Source organism: Perognathus longimembris, chromosome 23, assembly GCF_023159225.1.
Source record: "Perognathus longimembris pacificus isolate PPM17 chromosome 23, ASM2315922v1, whole genome shotgun sequence".
In the NCBI taxonomy this organism is placed as follows: Eukaryota; Metazoa; Chordata; class Mammalia; order Rodentia; family Heteromyidae; genus Perognathus; species Perognathus longimembris.
The window spans coordinates 30,845,654-30,869,544 of NC_063183.1; the positions used below are offsets into that span (position 1 = coordinate 30,845,654).

The window sequence follows — 23,891 nt, forward strand, 5'->3', positions numbered from 1 at the left end:
GTAGCTAGGATTATAGGTGTAAGCCACTCACACCTGGCTTCATTTGCTAAATTGGCAGGTTAATAGGATCATCTAAAATTAGGGTTTTATCTGGAATTATCCAGGGGCTAAATTCTGAGCAAGATTTTTATTTAGCTACATAAAGGGATCATTCTGGCCATATTGTTTTTTTATCCTGATTGGTGAAAAAAAAACATCCTTCACTCAACTATGGCTAATACTGTCTTTCCCGTTCCACTGGAGGGAAATTAGTGGGCCACACCCTTGGCTTTGGGGGAGAGCTGCACCCAGCAGTGTCAGCAATTCCTTAAAACATTAGGTTGAGCCTCAACCCAATGCCACACCCACTCAAGGGCATTTCTGGGCACAGAAGAATCCTTGGGAAGGATGAACATGCACAACGCTTAGCTGCACTACAGGGGTCAGCAGTGTGCCATCATCAGGGCACACGAGGCCAGGAACAGGTCAACAGGAAAGGCTTGCCACCTGCTTTAACGACTAGGCTAGAAAACTGGCAAATAAACATGCAAACACAAAGAAATGAGAAATTTAAAGATTTTGAGGTAATAGCTGTGGGCCTGGTCAATCTACAGATTGTGATCCTATGTAGCTTCTGAGTCTGGAAATTAAAAACGGTAGCTCCCAGACACATTTCAGGCGCTCCATAGCTTCACATACTGGACAATGCAGATTACAGGACACTTCCATCATTGCAGAAAGCTGTACTGGACAGGAAGTCTAGAGAACCTTTGATTCTTCCATTCCATGGGGAAAAAAACACAGTTTGGTTTTTCTTTGCCAGTCCTGGGGCTTGAACTCAGGGCCAGGTTACTGTCCTCGAGCTTCTTTTGCTCTACTGATTGAGCCACAGCACCACTTTTTCTGTGTAGGAGATACTGAAGAATCGAACCCAGGGCTTCATGCATGCTAGGCCTATGCCACCTTCCTAGCCCCAAAAGACAGTTTTTAAAGGGGGCTTATTTATTGTCACTGCTCCAAATGTACAAAAAAAATTAGAAAATAACCCCCCAACTCACCCCCCCCCCAACAATCTCCCCAACACAAATAATTTTCCCCCAAACCACAAACATAAACTGGTCCTGGTAGTTCCATAAACAGTGCAGCTAGGAAACAGCTTAGAGAAAATTTAACAGGATTCAGATTACATCCACTGTGTCCCCTCAGCGGTGAGAGGTAATAATCCCATATGGTTCCCAGTCCTCCCCAATGGTTTTCCCGTCTCTGGTAGAAGAGTCCTTTTACAAAGTGGTATGTTTGGCTGCTGCTTTAGAGATCCTCTTGTGCCTTCTTCTTCTTCTTGGGTTTTTCTTCTTGAATTATAGGGGGATTTGTAGCTTCTCGCTGTAGATAGCTAATAAAATCGCTTAATTCACGGCCACCCTAAAAACAGAAAGATTAATCTGAAAATTTAACTTTTAAAGATCATGGTGTCTATGTACGTTTGTCTGCTTATCTGTGTGTTTACTCTTGGGAAATGGGACAATATACTTACTTCATATTTCTTTGGACTTAGCTTCTTGTTGGCTGGAGAGAAATAGATGGTAGGAAAACTGGGGAAAGAAAGGAGTTTACTAAGTACTGATTCCAGAAGTTAATTCTCAGATTTAATTCCCCAGTAACTTTTTAGGAATTCTCTTTATGGTTTCCAATCTGGCCAAATACTATTCCATCAGTGGTAAAAACTACACCTTAACAAAATTCTGAGTAATGATGGCTTGATGGGCCCCTCACTGCAGAAGTCAAGGTATCAGCAATTCTCTTATTTAAATTTGAAGAACCCTGAGAGCAGACCCAGTTAAAAACATGGCTTCTTGTTGGCTTCTAAACTCATTTTTACCCCCCTGCCCCGCATACTGGGGCTTGAACTCAAGATTTAGGCACTATTCCTGAGCTCTTTTGCTCAAGGTTAGTACTCTACCACTTGAGCCACACCTCCACTTGTGGCTTTTTTGTGTGGTTAATTTGAGACAAAAGTCTCTTGGGACTTTTCCTGCCCAGATTAACTTTGAACCTCAATCCTCAGGACTACAGGTGTGAGCTACTGACACCAGCCAATTTTTTGCAAGCACTGTGGCATGTAGTTGTAGTTCCAGATACATGCAAGGCTAAGGCCAAAAAGCTAATTTGAGTCTAGTTTGCGGACAGCCTGGGCAACATAGTGAACCTCTACCTTTTTTCAGTTGTTGGGCTTCAACTCAGGGCTTGGGTGCTGTCCCTGAGTTTCATTGTGTTCAAGGCCAGCCCTCTACCATTTGAGCCATACTGCCACTTTGGTTTTTGGGTGGTTACTTGGAGGTAAGTCTCACGGGGACTTTCCATCCCCAGTTGGCTTTGAACTACAAGCCTTAGATCTCAGCTTCCTAAGTAGCTAGGATTACAGGTGGAAACCCACTGACACCCAACTAAGAACCTCCATCTTTAAATAAAACAAACTTTAATTTCACGTACCCTCTGACTTCATATGGAGAAGGCACATCATTGGCTGTGGCATCCATCTTGGCTATAACAATATTTGGATCTTTGCTGAGCTGTTAATAAAAAGATAAGACCTTTTAAAAATTTTCAAGATTTCAGTGGCTTAGGTACTTAGTGAACTCAGGACTTAATTTAAATATTCACTTAAGTTGATGCTTACATGAGAAAACTGGAAAAGTGGTGTTGTTTACAAATCAAAACTACATAAAGTCACCTTCAAAGTTGTTTAGCCTGGTAATACATGACAAGTAGTTACAAAGACTAACACATGTATTCGTATAAGCCACTGCCCAAATTTAGAAGCACATATATACTCAAGTATTCAGATGCTACACACACACACACACACACAGCTTGAGCTCAGGGCAGTGCCACTTCTGGCTTTTCTGGTTGGTTTTTTTTTTTTGCCAGTCCTGGGGCTTGGGCTTGGACTCAGGGTCTGAACACTTTCCCTGGCTTCTTTTTGCTCAAGGCCAGCACTCTGCAACTTGAGCCACAGCGCCACTTCTGGCCATTTTCTGTATATGTGGTGCTGGGGAATTGAACCCAGGGCCTCGTGTATATGAGGCAAGCACTCTTGCCACTAGGCCATATCCCCAGCCCACACTTCTCGCTTTTCTGGTGGCTAATTGGAGATAAGAGTCTTACAGACTTTTCTGCCTGGGCTGGCTTTGAACCAATCATCAGATCTCAGCCCCGAGTAGCTAGGATTACACAAGAGCCACCAGGTTCCTGGGCTTATTTTGTGAAAGGCTAGCATTCTGCCACAGTACCACTTCTGGCCTTTTCCTGCCTGGGGCTGGTTTTAAACAGTCTCTTCAGATCTCAGCCTACAGAGCAGCTAGGATTATAGACATGAGCAATAAGTACAGGCTAATCAGCCTTTTCTGCTCATGGCTAATTCGCTATCACTTAAACAAGACCTCTACTTCCAGGTCTTTGCTGTTAATCAGAGGTAAGAGTCTGCTGGATTTGTCTCCTCAAGCTGACTTTGAACCTCAATAGACACATCTCAGCTTTCTGAGTAGCTAAAATTATAGGTGAGTTACCCATTGCCCAGCTGCTCCTAGACATTTTTAATCATAATCTAAATTCAGTGTGAGGAGTGGAAAACTGGGCATTTGAAGCACTGCATAGGCTTTACACAGTAGGAGACAGTCAAGAGAAAGTAAAGGGGGAAAATCGAGTACTTAGAAACTAATTAGGGCAACAAACCAGTCAAATGCTAAATAAGTACATATAAAGTTCCAGCTCAAATGTTCTGTTCAAAATAGGGTTTAGAATTACCTTCTCTCCCAGTTCTTTATACTTGGGCTCCAGATTCTTACAGTGACCACACCAAGGGGCATAAAATTCAATCAGCACATCTTTATCATCATTATTCACTATTTCATCAAAATTTTCTGCTACCACTACCTGGAAAACAGAAGATCTTCTCAATGTAAGGCAAAATGAAGATGAACTCACAAGATTTATTTATTTATTATGTATTATATATTATATATTATCATGGAAAATAAGACATGGAAACCGAAATCTCACTCACATTAAAGATGTTGCCATTCCCCATTAACTGACTCATGTTTATTACTACCTGTCAAATCATGTCCAGGAAGTCACAAAAAATGTGTTACCTAACTGTTCCTTAAAAAGCATTTTTTTTTTTTTTTTTTGCCAATTCTGGGGCTTAGACTCAGGGCCTGAGCACTGTCCCTGGCCTCTTTTTGCTCAAGGCTAGCGCTCTGCCACTTGAGCCACAGCGCCACTTCTGGCCATTTTCTATATATGTGGTGCTGGGGAATGGAACCCAGGGCCTCATGTATACGAGGCAAGCACTCTTACCACGAGGGCATATTCCCAGCCACTTCTGGCTTTTTCTATACATGTGGTACTGAGATATCAAACCTAAGGCTTCACATATGTGAGGCAAGCACTCTACCACTAGGCCATATTCCCAGCCAACTCCTTAAAATTATTAGAACAACAATATTACCTTTTTTTTTGGCGGGGGGGGGGGGGGGGCAGATCGGTTGTGGGGCTTGAACTCAGGGCCTGGGCACTGTCCCTGAGCTTTTTCACTCAAGGCTAGTCCTCTTTGAGCCACAGTACCACTTCTGGTTTCCTGGTGGTTACTGAAGATAAGAGTCTCACAGACTTTTCTGCCTAGGCTGGCACTGAACTGCAATCCTCAGATCTCAGCCTAAGTACCTAGGATTACAGGCATGGGGCACTGACACCCAGCCACAACATTAGTTTTAATGATTAGCTTTATCTCCAAAGAGCAATCTAGCCCAGAGATAAATCCCATTAGAAAAATCCTATCAGGGTTTTATATTCTGCCTCTACTAAGACATTTATAAAAGCTGACAATATTTACTTATAAGCCAGGGAGGTGAGAGTTAAAAAGAAAAAAGATGGCCAACAAGGTCTTTATTGGAACAAGCATCTTTGGAATAAAAGAAACAAGGCCAATGCTGAAAGGCTTGGAGAGGCTGTGAGCTGGATACCTTTACAGGACCATCATTGCTCTCTGGGATAGGCTCAGACTTGAGGTATCTCTTCAGACTGCCATCGAAGTAATCCTGCAGGAATCTCTCAAGAGCCTTGCCATCTCGCCTGCAATTGATAAGACAATCAGGTTTGTGAATTCCCACCACAGAGGATTAAAACCAATTTCTCTGATCAGTAGCTACATTCCTGCTTGCAATGACTTTGAACCACAATCCACAAGGTCTCAGCCTCCTGAGTAAGATTACAGGATGAAACCATCAGCACTCAGCGAAACAAAAGGGCTCATAGCTAGGTACCAGTAATCCTAATTAGATCTGAGGATCTAGGTTCGAAGCCATTCCTGACAGGAAAAATCTGAGAATGTTATTTCTAAATAACCACTAAAAAGAAAAGAAAAGAAAAGGCTGGAGGGCTGGGAATGTATATGGTATATATGGCCTAGTGGCAAGAGTGCTTGCCTTGTATACAAGAAGCCCTGGGTTTGATGCCCCAGCACCAAATAGAAGTGGTGCTGTGGCTCAAGTGGCAGAGTGCTAGCCTTGAGCAAAAAGAAGCCAGGGACAGTGCTCAGGCCCTGAGTTCAAGCCCTAAGAAAAGCACCAAAGGCGGGGGGAAGGCTCATATGGCCCATGTGCCAGATGGTCCCCCTCCTGCTTTAGAGATTATTTTCCCAATTCCCTGGTGGTCTTCCCAATTCCCTGGTTGTTTTCCAAGAAGAAAAGGGAAGGGGGTCTGTTTTCCAGGTAGTAGTCTCAAGAGAGGCCATCCATAGTCAGGTGCTGGTAATCTTTGTAATCCTACTCAGGAGTCTGAGCGCTTAGGATTTTGGTTGAAAGCCAGCCAGGTCAGGAAAAGCCTGTGAGACTCTTATCTCCAATAAATTACAAAAAAGTGGGAAGCAGAGCTCTGGCTTAAGTGACAGAGTGCTAGCCTTGAGCAAAAGAAGCTCAGGGACAGAGCCTAGGCCTTGTGTTCAAGCTGCAGTACTGGCCAAAAAGGAGAAAAAAAAAAAAAAAAAAGGCCATCCAATGTGCTCTATTTCTGATAGAGCAGAATCATTTAAGAATTCCAAGCTGCTATCCTTTCGTTAGTTTGTAGAAATCAAGGGCCATGATCCTCTCAAAGTACTTTATAACTAAACTGAGAAAAGAAATGATAATCATAAGCACTGACTACAAGATCTACCTTCTAGTTCCAATGTTGTTCTTTACATATTCTTAGTAGTGAAAAGTCTTAAATAATTTCCTCAGAGCAAAAACCTAAACCCATGTTAAATAGTAACTCACGAAAACTCCTCCTGCATGACAAACTTCTCTCCTTTAGCAGTTCTGATGGCAACAACAGGAATCTCTCCAGTAGTGCTTTCCAAGCCAAAATCAGACAGTTCATGGCTGAAGGTTTTGCGGCTGGCTACAGCAAAGTTGAGCTTGTGGCCAGCATCCAGGAATTTCTTTGCCACCATCATCACTCTGTGAGCAACAAGAGATAGCATTTGTAACAAAATGATTCAGGATGGTAAACTACTACTGAAAGTACTTCTAAAACCACGAAGCATGAGCTGGCAATGTGGCTCAGTGGTGCATGAAGCCTTGAATTTGATTCCTCAGTACCACACAAACAGAAAAAGCCAGAAGCGGTGCTGTGGCTCAAGTGGTAGAGTGCTAGCCTTGAGCAAAAGCTCAGGGACAGTGCCCAGGCCCTGAGTTCAAGCCCAAGAACTAGGGGGAAATGGGGCGGGGAGGTGGGGAGAGGAAGCAGGAGGCTAGAACACGAAGATTATACCTTACAGCCCTCTTTAAGCCCTAAATCTTGCTGCCCTCTAGAATCAGTTGGAGTTCGTGTTCCTTGGTACTGACATGGGATCATGGTATACACAGTGTCTTACACAAATTCACTGCCAAATTGGTGGTACCTAATCAAATGATTCACTCTCACCTAATCTTGCTGTACTATATAACTGTAAAATCTACTGGTGGTGTAAAAACTGGATTGGAAAGAGAATTTATAAGGGTAAAATGCACTGGAATCTCAATGGTCAAAGGTCATACACAATGTTTTAAATACATTTCATATCAAATCTGCTCCTTTTATTCTAAGACTTGGAGCCACTGTGTCACAAAGGAACACTAACAGAAGATGTCCAACTAGAAATTTCTAATTCTAGAAAAGGTATTCTAGGCCTCACAGTTTCATCAGTTTTTGGAGTGATATTCCCATTCTTATCACTATTTACATTATACACAGCAGAAACAAGGTAAGTAGAAGGAATTGTTTCTGGGTAAATTTGTTCAAAAATTACCTGTTTCTCCAGTAGTTAGAACCTTTAGCATTCTTTTCATAGTCTACATCATAGTAAGCCATAAGTAAATCCTTGCCCTGTATCAAATCTTTATTATCTTCTGTCATGTGAGGGCAGATACCAAAACTGAAATGAAATAATCAGTTATTAATTTTGGAAATTTACAGCTGCAATACTTGCAGAAAAAGAGGTTTTCAACATGTTATTAATCAAGATGCACTGTACTCATAAACTGACATGAAAAATAGCAATCCTTTTGACTAACTAAAGACAATGAAAATATAATTTTAAAAAAAAGCAGCTTTCAACATTTAGGCCTCATACTGTAATCTTATAGGACTATGGAAGAGTTCTAGGGCCCACCCCATTATTACTTTAATGTATACTAAAATGATTATTGCTATTTTTAATTCCTTCAATAGTCTTTAAGCCAAATCCTGACTCAACTTAAGAGCTGAGATAAACAATATGAAACAAAGAACCCTCAGAGAAGATATAAAGAATACTCACATGTTTTCCTGGATAAACTTTTTAATCTTCCCACTAGTCATTTTCTGTTCAGGATATGCCACAGTTTTATCTTCAAACTTGTTAGTAAGATGAGAAGGACGAAATAAGGTGATACCCCTTGGGGGAAAAAAAAAGTCTCACTAGACAGATAACAAAGACATTAATTGTCTGCCATCTCTAATTTAAAACAGGGAGGGATGACTGGGAATCTGCTTAGTGGTAGAGTGCTTACCTAGCATGCATGAAGCCCTGGGTTTGATTCCTCAGTACCACATAAACAGAAAAAAAGCCAGAAGTGGAACTACTATAGCTCAAGTGGTAGAGTGCTAGCCCTGAGCAAAAGAAGATCAGGAACAGTGCCCAGGTCCTGAGTTCAAGCCCCGGAATTGGCAAACCAAAAACAAACAAAAGGGGGGGGGGCTGGGATTATGGCTCAGTGGTAGGTAGAGTGTTTGCCTAGAATGCATGAAGCCCTGAGGTGGATTCCTCAATACTACATACACAGAAAAAGACATAAGTAGAGCTCTGGCTCAAGTGGTAGAGTGCCAGCCTTGAGCAAAAGAAGCTCAGGGACAGTGCCCAGGCCCTGGGTTCAAGCCCAGGACTGGTGCAAAAAAAAAGGCAAAACAAAAAAACAGGGACAGGACATGAGCTGGGTGCTAGTGGCTCATGAGTTTAATCCTAACTACTCAGGAAACTGAGATCTGAGGATCCCTGTCTGAAGCCAGCCCAGCATAAAGTCCAGGAGACTCTTATTTCCAATTACCAAAAAGCCAGAGTGGAGCTGGGTGGCTAAAGTGCCAGGCTTTAGCATAAAAAGCTCAAGGAAAAACCCAGGCCCTGAATACAAGCCCTAGGATCAAGGCAGACACACACACACACACACACGCCCTGAATACAAGCCCTAGGATCAAGGCAGACACACACACACACACACACACACACGCGCGCCCTGAATACAAGCCCTAGGATCAAGGCAGACACACACACACACATACACACACCTAAAAGCAAATAATTCATTTTCCAAATCTTGAAAAACAGTAACAAAGTGATGATTACACTAACGCCCATATATGTGATAACATAAAGCAAAATTTGCTCATACTGGAAGGTCATTTGCCCTTGAAAACTAACCTTTTGCAAAGTGAAAAGTCTACATTTTACTGGAAAAACAATAGGGAACCATTCACTGGATAGACTTACTAGGGAAAAACACTGATTTACATTTCTCAGAGATATCCCTAGATGCTGAGTGAGAAAAGAAAGGAGGGCATTATTTGTCAGGTGCAGGTGGCTCACACTTACAATCCTAGCTACTCAAGATAATGGGGTCTGGGCTGGGGATATGGCCTAGTGGCAAGAGCGCTTGCCTCATATATATGAGGCCCTGGGTTCGATTCCCCAGCACCACATATACAGAAAATGGCCAGAAGTGGCGCTGTGGCTCAAGCGGCAGAGTGCTAGCCTTGAGCAAAAAGAAGCCAGGGACAGTGCTCAGGCCCTGAGTCCAAGCCCCAGGACTGGCCAAAAAAAAAAAAGATAATGGGGTCTGAGGATCAGTGTGAAGCCAACCCAGGCAAGAAATTCTGTGAGACATCCTAATCACCATACCCTTCTATAAATGTTTATCTCCTCCCCCCTCCCCCCCAAAAAAAGATAGGGTCTTCCTACATATCCTAGGCTACACCTGAACTTGCGATCTTCCTGTCTCAGCCTCTAAGTACCAGAATTACAGGCATGCCCTATCATACCCACCTTAAAAAGCTCACTTGTAAGAATCTCTTCCCCAATGAAACTTCCTTTGTATTTCCAACACATTCTGTACCCATTTTTATCTTAACATGTAGCTTATGCTTACATATAAGTTTTTGCATGAATTTGATTAGACATTATTTCTACTAGATACCTTCACAGGCACATTATTTTCTAGGACTAAACTTAATGCTTAGCCAGACTCAGTAAATGTTTGGGAAACAAAAGGCATAAAAGCCAGTTCACATGGTAGCAGAGCTTTACAAGGGCATTCCATAAAGGCACTTACTCTCCATTATCATCATACTGCTTCACCAGAGACTCAACATTGGTGTGTGCAAACCGGAAGTTATCTCTCAAGTTGCTGGCCGTTTTTAAGAATTCAGAGTGAGCATCACCGAATAAATCACTGAAAAAACCTACATAGAAAAGTATCAAACACAACAAATAAGCAGTAAGAGCTATGATTTTTTTTCATTTTTCAATACTTTCATTATATTATGGGTAAGCAGTGATTTGTAACTACAAGGACTGGATTTGCTTTTCTACTTCTTTGGAAAATATACCTTTCTCCACAATCTAAAGAAACATTTCTTAAGAGTCAAGGGAAAGGATTTGTAAGAGCTCAAGTCTGGGCAAACTGCTAAACTTCTTTAGTGATTCAGGAGCTATTTCTGATATTAGACTAAATTAGGATAATGTATCAAAATAAACTATAAATCACTTCATCCTACTCTTTCTATGCATCTTCTTTAGAACTGAAAGTGACTAAAAGCTGAGTATGGCAGATCATGCACATAATCCCTGTACTTGAGAGGTAGAAGCAGGTTTTGAGTTCTAGTTTAGCCTGGACTACAAAAGACTGAGACCATATCTCACAAGACAATAAGCTGGGCACTGGTGGCTCATACCTGCAATCCTAGCTACTCAGGAGGCTGAGATCTGAGGATCACAGTTCAAAGCCAGTCTGGGCAGTAAACTGTTAACTACTCTTATTTCCAATTAACCACCAGAAAATCAGAAGTGGGGCTCAAAGTGGTAGAGCAGTAGCTTTGAGCAAAAGAGCTTAAGGATCAATGCCCAGGCCCTGATTTAAAGCCCCATAACCCATCAAAAACAAACAAAAGCTGGAAGGGGAGCTGTGGTACAAGTGGTAGAATGTTAGCCTTGAGCAAAAACTCTCAGAGACATTGGCCAGGACCTGAGTTCAAGCCCCTGTGTGGCACATGCGGGTGTCCATGCGCTCCCCCCCAGATATCTACACACACACACACACACACACACACACTCTCTCTCTCTCTCTCTCTCTCTCTCTCTCTCTCTCTCTCTCTCTCTATTTAAAAATGTAATACAAGGGCTGGGAATATGGCCTAGTGGTAGAGTGCTCACCTCCTATACATGAAGTCCTGGGTTCGATTCTCAGCACCACATATATAGTAAAAGCCAGAAATGGCGCTGTGGCTCAAGTGACAGAGTGCTAGCCTTGAGCAAGAAGAAGCCAGGGACAGTGCTCAGGCCCTGAATCCAAGCCCCAGGACCAGCAAAACAAAAAAACCTGGGTGTCAATGGCTCTTGCCTCTTAATCTCAGCCTCCTGAGTTGCTAGGAAGATTGTGATTCAAAGCCAGCCTGGGCAGAAAGGTGCCCATGAGACTCTTTATCTCCAATTAACTACTCAAAAAATGGAAGTGGCTATGACTCCCTGAGTTCAAGCCCTACAACAACAAAAAAAGGAAAACATACTACAGAATTATACAAACTACATGTTTAAAATCAGTTTGTAGTCAAATATACCAGGTAGGTATCCTTATACATTTTAAGTGTATCACATTTAAAAACACAAAAAATAGCAAGGGACAAATCTTTTCTCTAGAGACCTCTACCTCCTGCACGCACTCCTGCCATGAGATGCAGCAAGGAGCCCTTACCAGACCTAAGTGATGCATGCTTTTCAACTTTCAAATTGTGAGCTAAATAAACTCATTTACAAATTACCCAGCCTCAGGTTTTTCTGTTAATGCAATAGAATCAGATTACAACTCCAGAAAGCAAAAGCGACTATGAAAATATGACAAAGTACAGCAATCTGATTCTGATCTTAATGCTGACCCAATTCTATCAGTTGTCTTTTAAACCACCTCAAGGTTTCCTAATTGCTTTACCTTTGTGGTTTCTTAGACATGAAAAAAATATTCAATAAGCAAAGTTGATAACTTTGTGGCATAATTAAATATTTGCTACTTACCCACCACAGAGGCATCTTTATCACTTATGAATTTCTTAAATTCTTCCTCAGTCCTGAGAGGAACAGACGCTGGTCCTGCCTGCTTCTTCAAGTGGCTGACAATTCCATCTTAGAAGACAAAAGTTACAGCATACAATTTATCATTCCTGTGTGTTGTTGGTGGTGGTTGTTGGGCTTGAATTCAGGGACTGGGTACTGTCCCTAAGCTCTTTTGCTCAAGGCTAATCATGCTACCACTTTGAACCACAGCACAACTTCCAGTTTTCTGGTAGCTAATTGGAGATAAGAATCAAACTTTCCTGTCCATGCTGGCTTTGAACCCCTCGTAGTTAGAATTACAGGCATGAGCCACCACTGCTTAAGTCAATTTATCATTCTTGGAAAGATACTTATATGACTCAAAATTCAAAGAACACACAGGGTATGCAGTTAAGTTTTCTTCCTATCTTTGTCTCTCATTTCTTTCCTATAGGAATTTTGGTTTCTTGGATAGCTTTCCAAACTTCTTACACATAAACATGCAATTATATATTTTCTTTGTTCTATCTTCAAAACAGCAGCAATAGAAACGTTGTTCTTTACTATAGTTCAGATGCAATTTATATGAATACAAAAAGAGCTACCTCAACTTTTTACTAGAGCTGCAGTGTTTCACTGTATGTATATACTAGTTTATTTAACCTGAGACAATTGATAGACATTTTCATCCAATCTCTTACTGTTTCAAATTATTTATTTTATTTTTATCTTTTACATTTATTTATTTTTGTTGGTTGTGGGGCTTGAACTCTATGCCTGAGGCTGTCCCTGAGTTCTTCAGTTCAAGGCTACACTGTTCGACCCCTTGAGCCATAGTACCACTTCTGGTTTTCTGGTGGTTAATTAGAGATCAGTGTTTCATGGACTTTGCTGCCTGGGCTATCTTTGAATCGCTATCCTCAGATCTCAGCTCCTGGGTAGAGTGCTAGCCTTGAGCAAAAAGAAGCCAGAGACAGAGCTCAGGCCCTGAGTCGAAGCCCCAGGACTTGAGGGGGAAAAAACTGTTACAGACTAGCTAGATCCTTTTTTTTTTTTTTTTTTTTGGCTAGTCCTGGAGCTTGGGACTCAGGGCCTGCACACTGTACCTGGTTCCTTTTTGCTCAAGGCTAGCACTCTACCCCTTGAGCCACAGCACCACTACTGGCATGCTAGGCAAGCACTCTACCACTACGCCACATTCCCAGCGCACCCCCCTCACCCCTTTAAAATTCTTTTGCTCATCTGACAATTGCAGGCCAGATTGGACTAAACAGTGAAACCATATCCAAAATAATGAAATGAGCCAGGCCAAGGCAGCTCCCACTTATATTCAGGAGGCTGAGATCTCAGGATCGAGCCAGCTCAGGCAGGAAGTCTGTGAGACTCTAACCACCAGAAAACTGGAATGGTGCTCTGGCTCAAAGTGTTTGAGTGAGAGCCTAGAGCTGAAGAGCTCAGGGACAGCTCCAGGCCAAGAGTTTAAGCCCCACTACTGACCCCCCCCACAAAAAAAAAGAAATGGAAAAAAATTTGCAGAATGTAATCCAGGATCCTTACCAGCAGTCCGAGGCCCATCATAAGCACCTGCTTCTTCACCATCTCTAAATATTTTCAGGGTTGGATATCCACTGACTCCATACTTATTACAGGTGTTTGTGTTGGCAGTACAGTCAACCTATAGATCAAAAGTCCACAGAAATTACTGTTATCAAAATCTCTGCTGCAAGATTTTCCTAAGTTGCTCAAATAATTGCCTCCAAATTAAAAAACATTTAAAAGATTTCATACAAAATGCTAAAAGTATCTTAATTTTGTTCTTGGAGTTTCTATTGTTTAAAGCATTGGTCTCTACCTTTTTTTGCTGGTCTCAGAACATGTAAAGAATAAATTGCTTCAATTGTTTTAAATTTTAATTTTTATTATTATAAAGGTGACATATAGAGAGCGGTTACATTTCTTTCTGGACAATGTCACCCCTTTCCTTGCTCTCTTCCCAGTTTTTCCCCTTCCATCCCTGCCCACAAGTTGTATAGTATAATTCATTTCCAACATAATGTCTAGTGAATACCACTACTGCTGCATTTGTTCACCCATTGTCCCTCCCTTTCTGTCCCCCCTTACCCTCCCAAAGACAGGTCAAGAACAAACAAGACAAAAAGAAAAGAAAAAAAACCAGGGCTGGGGATATGGCCTAGTGGCAAGAGAGCTTGCCTCATATACATGAGGCCCTGGGTTCGATTCCCCAGCACCACATATACAGAAAACGGCCAGAAGTGGCGCTGTGGCTCAAGTGGCAGAGTGCTAGCCTTGAGCAAAAGGAAGCCAGGGACAGTGCTCAGGCCCTGAGTCCAAGGCCCAGGACTGGCCAAAAAAAAAAAAAAGAAAAGAAAAAAACCTTCTTGTTTCTATTTCCTGGAGTTCATTTTGGTAAGTATTATTTCATAGGATTAGAGTGCTTCAATTTTAAGAATGACATTTTTCAAAATAGTAACTACCACAGCAAAAGTCCATCAATTCTTAAAATATTTTAATGACCAATGAGATGTACTTTGTGTGTGTGTGTGTATGAACTCATGGACTTACAATCTTGTTTAATTTCTTCAGTCATGGCTGGCACTACTATTTGAGCCACACTGCCACTTCCAGCTTTTCGGTGGTTAACTGGCTAAAAGTATCACGGACTTTCCTGACAAGGATGGCTTCAAACTGTGATTCTCAGATTTCAGCCTCCTGAGCAGCTAGGATTACTGGCATGAACCACCAGCACCTGGCAGTTTTTCACTACTTTTAATATTTTGTAATTAGAAGTAATGACAAGAGATAGGGGTACATTTCCCCAGAAACTAGTCTTCACTTTTCTTAGCACTTAAGAGCAGCAGAAACGAGAGTTAATCTTATAGCTACTCTAGAATATTTCATCTCCTTTACTGGTCGAGTCGCTCTTTACTCACCTTTGCTAATGGGACTATTCCTTTTAATCTGGTAGCTGCAGCTTCATACTCGGGAGCAAGCCTCTTGCAGTGTCCACACCTACATAAACAGAAACCCAAATTCTTAGGTTAACCACTACAAATCTGTTAATGTTGTATCTAGGGGAAAAAAAGTCTTAAATTAGTTATACACCAATCCCACCATTTCTCCGCCTTTTTTTTGTGCTGGACCTAGGACCTGAACTCAGGGCCTAGGCACTGTTCTTGAGTGTTTTTGCTCAAGGCTAGTGTTCTGCCACTACCATAGCTCCACTTCCAGCTTTTTTGGTAGTTAATTGGATATAGAGTCTTATGGACTTTCCTGCCCAGGCCAGCTTTGAATTGTGATCCTCGGATCTCAGCCTCCTGAGCAGCTAGTACTACAGGCACAATCTACTGGTGCCTAGCTTCCTACTTTTTTTTTTTTTTTTTTAAATCATTGTGGGGCTTGAACTCCTGGCCTGGGCACACTGTTCATGAGCTCTTTAGCTCAAGGCTAGCACTCTACCACTTTACGTCACAGCAACATTTCTAGTATTCTAATGGTTAACTGGAGATAAGTCTCAAGGACTTTTCCTGCCAAGGTTGGCTTTGAACCATGATCCTCATTATCTCAGCCTCCTACGTAGCAAAAATTACAAGTGTGAGACACCAGTGCTTGGCTTTCCACCTTTCTGACATACGGCCTGGCTTTGAACTTGTGATCCTCCTGTCTCCGTCTCTTAAATGCTAGGCTTACAAATGTCCATCACCAAGCCCATATCCCAGTCCTATTAGGTTCTGAGATAGGACTGAAGTTGCTCAGGCTCGTTTTGAACATGTAAAACTTGAAATTGCCTCAGCCTCCTGAGTAACTGGGATGATAGGCATGAACTACACCTGGCTCACATTTCCACTAGACTATGCTTTCAAAAGGAAAAATATCACCTAAACAATGTCATTATTTCTAGGTGAACTAGAGCTCTCAAAGTATGAAAGTATATTCCACCTTAACGAGGGAAAGGCTCAAGTCCTTTTGAAGAATAAAATATCAAGGCTAGGAATGTGGCTTGGTGAGATGAGTGCTTGCCTAGCATGCATGAAACCCTGGGTTTGATTCCTCAGTACCACATAAGCAGAAAAAGCTGGAAGTGGTGCTGTTGCTCAAGTGCCTTGAGCTTTTAGAAGAAAATCAGAGACAGTGTCCAGACGCTGAGTTCAAGTCCCAGGACTGACCAAAAATAAATGAATAAATAAATTATACACACACACACACACACACACACACACACACACACACACACACATCTGGTAGCATTTCCTAAAGATGCATTTTCCCTTAGGAAATCAGAACTCAAATATAGTGACTCAGAATTATCTGATTGAGGGGACTGCAGCTTGATAGTAAGAAGTTTGTCTACCCCATGCAAGGACATGGGTTTGATCCCCAACACTGTCAATACAAAGATTACAGTCCAGGCAGGCCTAAGCACAAAGTGAGACCCTAACCAAAAATAAGGAATATGCTGGAGATGGAACTCAAGTAGTAGTGTCTTTTGTCTTGCAAATCAAGGCCCTTAGTTTAATTCTCAGGATTGCTGAAAACAAGAAAAATACATCAACATCAAGTGCTTTTTCTCCAATTTGTCAATATGGATCTCTGGGCAGAAGTCCTAGTTTGACAAAGTAGTGGAATGAAATATATTCTTAGCAGCTTATTGAAGGCCTTTTTCCCACCAAAATGAGTTCAACTCAGCACTGATATAGTTAATATGAAAGCCTGATTTTTATAATCACACAGTTCACCTGGCCACAAGAACTAATTAAAAACATAAACTAGAATACTATTCCCAGGGGGCCAACAGAAGCACCTGCTCCAATACCCATGAAGTCCAAACAGTCCCACAGGTGCACTGTACATGCAGCTAGGGGTGCAACATATTTTTTTCTTATCATGGCACAGTTAGGATCAGCTGCACATCCTCTTTTCAAAGGCCAATGAATTGCAAAGGGATCACTCTGAGAAGCTTGAGCAGTGCTGTAACCTCCCTACAGATAAACAGAAAAGACAAAGAAAGGAATAGGAAGAAATATGAGCTGACAGATTTTATAGTCAGTAATCTCAATTTATTCTATCAAATGATGAATGAATGGTTAGTAACTTGGAAATAGTTTAAGACAAGGGACTTTAAGAGTTATTATAGGCTCCAAGGTCTTCAGAAGTCTTATTCAAAAATTACCACCAGTGTTTGACATAGGAACACAGGCAGGAAAAAAAGCCTAATACGGTATAATGCAGGTTTATGTATATATTTATGAAAATGCTAAAAGGACCAATGACAAAACAGAAACTCAAGATGAAGGCATGTATGGATGGGGAAGAGGTTCAAAAAAGGTTTCAAGCTATACTTTTTTTTTAATCCCCCCAGATGTGGGGCTTGAACTCAGGGCCTGGATGCTGTCCCTGAGCTCTTTTTGCTCAGGCTAGTGCCATAACCACTTTGAGCCACAGCTCTACTTTTGGTTTTTTAGTGGTTAATTGGAGAGTATCATGGGGACAGTCCTGCCCAGGGTGGCTTCAATTTGTGATTCTCAGATCTTAGCCTCCTGAGTAGTTTGAATAACAGATATGAGCCACCGAGCACCCAGCTTCTGGTTTTGTTTTTCTAAGTGCTGGATAAATGGCATTCCTCATACTGCACATCCACAGATTGTATTTTTCCCCACGAAACTGGCATTTAGTTTAGTTTTGCTTTTTCAGTCCTGGGGGCTTGAAATCAGGGCCTGGGCTGTCCCTGAGCCTTTCTGTGCTCAAGGCTAGAGCTCTACCACTTGAACCACGGCTTTCTGTTTACATGGTACTGAGGAATCAAACCCAGGGCTTCATGCATGCTAGGCAAGCACTCTACATCACTAAGCCACATTCCTAGCGCAAAACGGTCATGTTTTATAACCATGATATAGTTAGGGTCAATAGTGCATTCCTTTCAGAAACATATAACGGCTCTTTTCATAATCTGTGACATCACACCTCAAAGGCATTCAAAATATTGTACTTTAACCTGGCTTTTTGCTGGTTATTGTGGAGATGAACTCTAATACTTTTCTACCCAAGCTGGCTTTTCTGAGTAGCTAAGATTACAGCTGTGAGCTACTGGTGACAAGACTCCAGCCCCTTTTGTTTTTTTATTGTTGTTTGCTTGCTTGTTTGTTTTTGCCAGTCCTGGGGCTTGAACTCAGGGCCTAGGTACTGTCCCCAGCTTCTTTTTGCTCAAGGCTAGCACTCTACCACTTGAGCCAAAGCACCACTTTTGGCTGTTTTCTATATATGTGGTGCTGAGGAATCAAACCCAGGGCTTCATGTATACGAGGCAAGCTCTCTACCACTAGGCCATATTCCCAGCCCCATGTTTTTAGTTTTTTTGCAGGCAAGCTTGTGCCATGCCCTCAGCTGCATTAGTTATTTTTGAGACTGAGTATCATGTTTCTGCTCAGAGCTATCTTGGACTGCAATCCTCCTACCATGTCTCCAGTACAACTGGACAACACAGATGTACTATATACCTGGTTTGTTGGTTAATGGGATCTCACTAACTTTTTGCCAGGATTGCCCTGAAATGCAATCCTCCTGATCTTAGTATATGGCAACTCAGGGCTTTATGCACTCAGAGCCTGGGCACTGTCTCTACATTTTCTCACTAAAGGCTATCGCTATACCACTTGAGCCACAGCTTGGTTCCACTTCTGGTTTTTGAGTGGTTAACTGGAAATAAGAGTCTCATGGACTTTCCTGCCTGAGTTGGCTTTGAACTGTGATCCTCAGATCTCAGCCTCCTGAGTAGCCAGTAATACAGGCATGAGCGATCAGCACTCTAATAGTCGCACACTGTGATGTTCCCAATCATCTAACTAACTAGGATTACAGATGTGATCTGGCTTGTTCGTTGAGATGGGGGTCTTGCTAACTTTTTGTGTCAGCAGACCTCCAACTATGGTCCTCTTGAGAAACTTAAAGAGGCATGAGTTACATTGCAGTAAGAGTTGGGACTGGGCCCTTTAGGATTTAAAGGTTCAGAAAGAAAAGGTGGAATATTTTGGGTATAGGAAATAATAGATGCCTTTAAAGATGTAAGAACGCTTGTTTTCAGGAATAAATGCATACATATGTGCATTCTGACTACATCAGTCAGTAATTTACAGGAAAGCAAGAACAAAGCCACATAGGAGATAAGTGACAATAAATGAGAGATTTCTGCCGACATTTTTACCATATTTAGACAGGATCTCACATAGACTAGGCTGGCATCAACCTGTGATGTCCCTGCCTCAGCTTCAAAGATACTGACTGGGATTACAGGTGTGTTCTTTGTTAACTTGTGGTATCTGTCAAGGCTACTGCACTGTGTATAAAATCTGTCAGCTCCAAAAGCAAATTAAAAAATATTCATGGTGCTGGTGGCTCATGCCTGTAATCCTAGCTACTCAGGAGACTGAGATTTGAGTATGGCAGTTTGAAGCCGGCCTAGGCAGGAAGGAGACTCTCACCTCCAACTAATGGCCAAAAAAGCCAGAAGTGGAGCTTTGGATCAAGTAGTAAAACACTAGCCTTGAACAGAAAAAGATCAGGGACAATGTCCAGGCCCTGAGTTCAAGCCCCAGGTCTGGCACAAGAAGAAAACCAGAAGCTGCAAGTAGAGGTGCTGTTCAAGTGGTAAGGTACCAGTGAAAAAACTAAGCAAGAGGATGGAGCCCAGAGTTCAAGCCCCAGTATCAGTGTGTGTGCATGCGCAAAAGGGGCCGGGGATGTGACTTAAGAGGCAGAATTGCTGGCTAGCAAGCCCAAGACTCTTAATTTAAACTCAGTAACTTACACATACAAAATCTGCCTGGCAGATTCCTATGACATCTGAGAAGAAAGTAGGTGTGTGTATAAGCCATAAGGCCTACAAGGCCCAGACCAAAAGCCACTGCTGGCACAAGAGAATGCCAATAAGGCTGGCGGAAACTGCCCTCTTCAACAGGAATTCAAGTTAAATGGACTTTTAAGGACATCAGGAGTTAAGAGATCCATCAAGATTAACCACAACCTCTTTTACCTGCCCCTAGACAATATTAAAACTAGAATCCACTCTCTCTCAGGGACAGCATGTAGCAATTCAGCAGTTGATAATGAATTCCAACATATATTCACTCAACAATCAGAAGCTTAATATTTAGTAAAAGTAACTTGCAAACTAAATCTTGATGTTGAAAGAACAGGGGGCAAGTGGGAAATAAGAACATATATAGGGCTGGGAATGTGGCTTAGTGGTAGAGTGCTTGCTTAGCAGGCATGAAACCCTGGATTCTATTCCTCTTTACCACATAAAAAGCCAGACGTGGAGTGATGGTTCAAGTAAGACTGCTAGCCTTGACCAAAAGAAGCTCAGGGACAGAGCCCCAGCCCTGAGTTCAAGCCACAGGACTGGCAAAAAACAACAACAACAAAAAACAAACTTTTCTGCCTAGGCCAACTTCAAACTGCAACTCTCAGATCTCAGCCTCCTAAGCAGTCACACATTACCACTGTTCTAGAAGTCAGCTCAGTGCTGAGGATGTGGCTCACTGCAGAGCCTAAGGTCAACTTTGCTTCAATTCCCAGTACTAGAGATAAAATCTTAAAAACTTCCAAACATTATCACAAAAGCTTAAGTCTTGCTATTTAATTCCCCAGAGAAATTGACACTCCTAGCCTTCCAAATACAAAAATGATTAACTTCAAAGGGAGATAGACTACAAAGAAATATTTACTCTCAATTATAAAACTAAAGTAGGGAGCCAGACACTAGTGGCTCATACCTGTAATCCTAGCTACCCATGAGACTGAGATCCGAAGATCCAGATGTGAAACCAGTTCAGGCAGAAAAGTCCATGAAACTTTATCTCCAGCAGGAAGTAGAGATGTAGATCAAGTGGTAGCTTACCCTTGAGCAACAAAGCCAGAGCAAGAGGCCCTGAGTTCAAGTTCTGGCACCAAAGACAAAAAAAAAAGGTGGGGGGGGGACCTTAAGAAGAGAAAATATTTCCAATTGACATGCTAATAAAAAACAGTTGAATGTGTAGAAATTAAGAACATTGTCAACAGGAGACTTCCTTAACAATTCAGATTGGTCATTCAGAAAACTGATCTTCCTGAAATTACAGAGGATGACCTTATCTTCCAGCCAACTGAAAGCAGACACCACAGCAGAAATCCACCCAATTCCAGGAACAGTTGAATGTATGCTAGAATATGTAGGAAAGCATGTGGGTCAGGTCAATTTAAAGTAGAAAAGACCAGCTGGATGTCATGGTGAAAGCCTGAGGATCACAAATTTGAGGGTGGTCTAGACCAAACAAATAAATAAAATGTAGAAAAGAATGCCCTTAAACCAGAGGTTGGTGGCTAGTATCTATAATCTAGCTACTCAGGAGGCTGAGGTCTGAGGATCAAGGTTCAAAGCGAAAGTCTGTGAGACTTACCTATAATTAACCACAAAAAGCTGTGGCTCAAGGGGCTGGGAATGTGGCCTAGTGGTAGAGTGCTTGCCTAGCATGCATGAAACCCTGGGTTCAATTCCTCAGCACCACATACAAAGAAAAAGCTGGAAGTGATGTTGTGGCTCGAGAGGTAAAGTGCTAGCCTTGAGCAAAAAGAAGCAGGGACAGCACTCAGGTCCTGAGTTCAAGCCCCAGGACTGAGAAAAAAAAAAAGTGTGGCTCTAGTTGTAGACCACCAGCCTTGATTTGAAAAAGACTAAAAGGAGGGGCTGGGAATGTGGCTTAGTGGTAGTGCTTGCCTCGTATTTATGAAGCCCTGGATTCAATTCCTCAGCACCATATATGTAGAAAAAGCCAGAAGTGGCGCTGTGGCTCAAGTGGTAGAGTGCTAGCCTTGAGCAAAAAGAAGCCAGGGACAGTGCTCAGGCCCTGAGTTCAAGCAGCAACCCCCCACCCTGCAAAAAAAAAAAAAAAAGGCTAAAAGGACAATGCCTAGTCCCTCCCTTCTTCCAGTGCTGGGAATTAAACTCAGGCTTTGCACAACCTTCCTAACTAACCCTTAATTCTGCTTTAAACTAAGTCTAACAGAACACATTTCTCTAGCTATTCCTACAAGCCCCCCCCCCCCCAGCTCCTTTTTCTTTTTGTCTGTAATTAACTGGAGATAAAAGTGTCACAGATTTTCCTGCCTGGGTTGGCAATGAAGGGCCATTTTCAGATCTCAGCCTCTTGAGTAGCTAGGATTTCAGGAAAGAGCCACCAGCACCCGACTAGCAATTCCTACTTTAAACTGCTGTATGACCCTTTTTAGTCAAACTCCCACTCACTGTCTCCCTCTGGATGTTAACAGCGTAAGTATACAACTGGAAAGAGTTTCTAAGCAAGAACACGTTTCAGAGATATAGGAAGGCTATATAATGTGTAATCAATATTGCCAGTTAGCCACAGCAATGCCAGGACACAAAATCTGCTAAAACCTAACTTTCTACCTTTAGCATTTCCTTCTGACTCAGGTTTTTGGGCATAACCCCGAACAAGATGGGCTACAAGAGTGAAGCCCGGAGTCAGAAATAAAACTTAAGACACTTTTTTAAAACAAATACTCTTGAAAACAGTTTTTGGCTAAGGGTCATTGTGTCAGGAGGGGAACAATTCAGTACTGTAATCATCATGATCTTTTGAGCCACCCCAAGTGTTAAAATAATTAAGAATGCTATAGTTTGGACTTTATCCTATTTTCCATATCTTGTGAAGAAAACAGATTTCTACTCTGAAGTAGTTCTGCCTTTACGTTAGGATACCCTGAAGTGAAGTTACTTCTCTCAACGCTGCTTACTTGCTTACGGGGGTGGGGGTGAAGAGACATTTTCTGGTCATTTTCATGAACTATGACAATCTGGACAGATTCTGATGGAATTATTCCTAAGGCATCCGCGCTTGGTTTTGTGACAGAGGCCTCTTCAGGCTTAATGTAAACACGGGGGCACTAGCCATGGACCTCCCCCACCAAAAAAAACACACAGATAATTGCCTGCATCAAGAAAAAGCACTCATGACTATTCTGCAGCAACTGAGTGACCTTGGCTTGAAACCAACTGGCTGAGGGGCGTGGGGTGAATGGGGGGGGGAGAGAGGGGAGGGAGTCAGGATGAAAGGAAATACCCTGAGCGTTCCCAGGACCACCAACACACTCGAGGGTTACATTCTCTTTCCTATTAAGGCTTTGGGATGGCCTTTTCGGAAGGCAGGCCGGGATCGAGTACACTGAGTCACCTGAAGAATTGAAGAAGATAAGACCTCGCAGGGAGCAGGGTGGGGTGGGGTGGGGTGGGGTGTGGGCCGAGATGGTGAAACCCTCCGCAGCAAATAGGAAGTGCCGGCAGAAGCCAGGGACAAGGATGTGTGGCCTTGCGGGAGAGGAGCCGCGCGGTTTCCTTCCTGGGTGGGTGTCGCCGCCGCCCCCCCTCCACCACCCCATCCCCGGGCGGCCCCGCACCTCTGGCTCCCCGGGGGATGGGGGGATGGGGGAGGAGGGAGGACAGGCCCGGCCCGTTTGGAATCGTGTGGAGGGCTCTGGCTCGGCGTAGGCCCAACCGTTCCCGCGCCCTGCGCCCCGGGGACACCCCCCACCCCACCCCCCCCGCCCAGCAGACCTTCCCGTCCCGGCCCCGCGGCTGGAGCGGCCGCCTCACCAAGGGGCGAAGAACTCGACGAGCATGAGGCCCGCGGAGCCCGTGTCCGAGACGCGACTCTCGAAGTTGTCGTCTGTGAGTTCCAGCACGTCAGAGGCAGCGGCGTGGCGGGCCTCGGCGAGAAGCAGCGCCACGACCGACAACAGCGCTAGATGGCGGAGGCGCATGGCGGCTAGGCGGCCAAGGGGGAAGGGGGGGACGGACCGGAGGATCGGGGAAGGGAAAGAAAAATAAGGAAAATAAAATAAAATAAAAAGGAAGGCTGTGGCGGAGGGGCGAGGGCACTACGAAGGTCGGGGCCGGCGACCACCAACTCGCCGCTGCCTCGCGCTCCCGCGTCTGGTCTGGCCCAGGCGGACCTGCAAGCCGGACGTCCCAACCCCCTAAACCCGGCTCCGG

At 43.1% G+C, this 23,891-nt stretch overlaps 1 protein-coding gene across 1 annotated transcript; it reads right to left on the reverse strand.

Annotated features, from left to right (window-relative positions):
• Positions 1-1,130: 1,130 nt before the first annotated feature.
• Positions 1,131-23,876, reverse strand: Pdia3 (protein disulfide isomerase family A member 3). Its single transcript, XM_048332324.1, has 13 exons — positions 23,493-23,876; positions 14,785-14,863; positions 13,391-13,508; positions 11,816-11,923; positions 9,861-9,990; positions 7,817-7,933; positions 7,307-7,432; positions 6,294-6,476; positions 5,004-5,112; positions 3,784-3,912; positions 2,470-2,549; positions 1,514-1,571; positions 1,131-1,401 (listed from the first exon to the last, which is right to left on the reverse strand). Exons 1-13 carry the CDS (start codon positions 23,657-23,659, stop codon positions 1,288-1,290), a joined length of 1,518 nt encoding a protein of 505 aa, XP_048188281.1. The 5' UTR covers positions 23,660-23,876; the 3' UTR covers positions 1,131-1,287.
• Between the last annotated feature and the right edge of the window lie 15 nt (positions 23,877-23,891).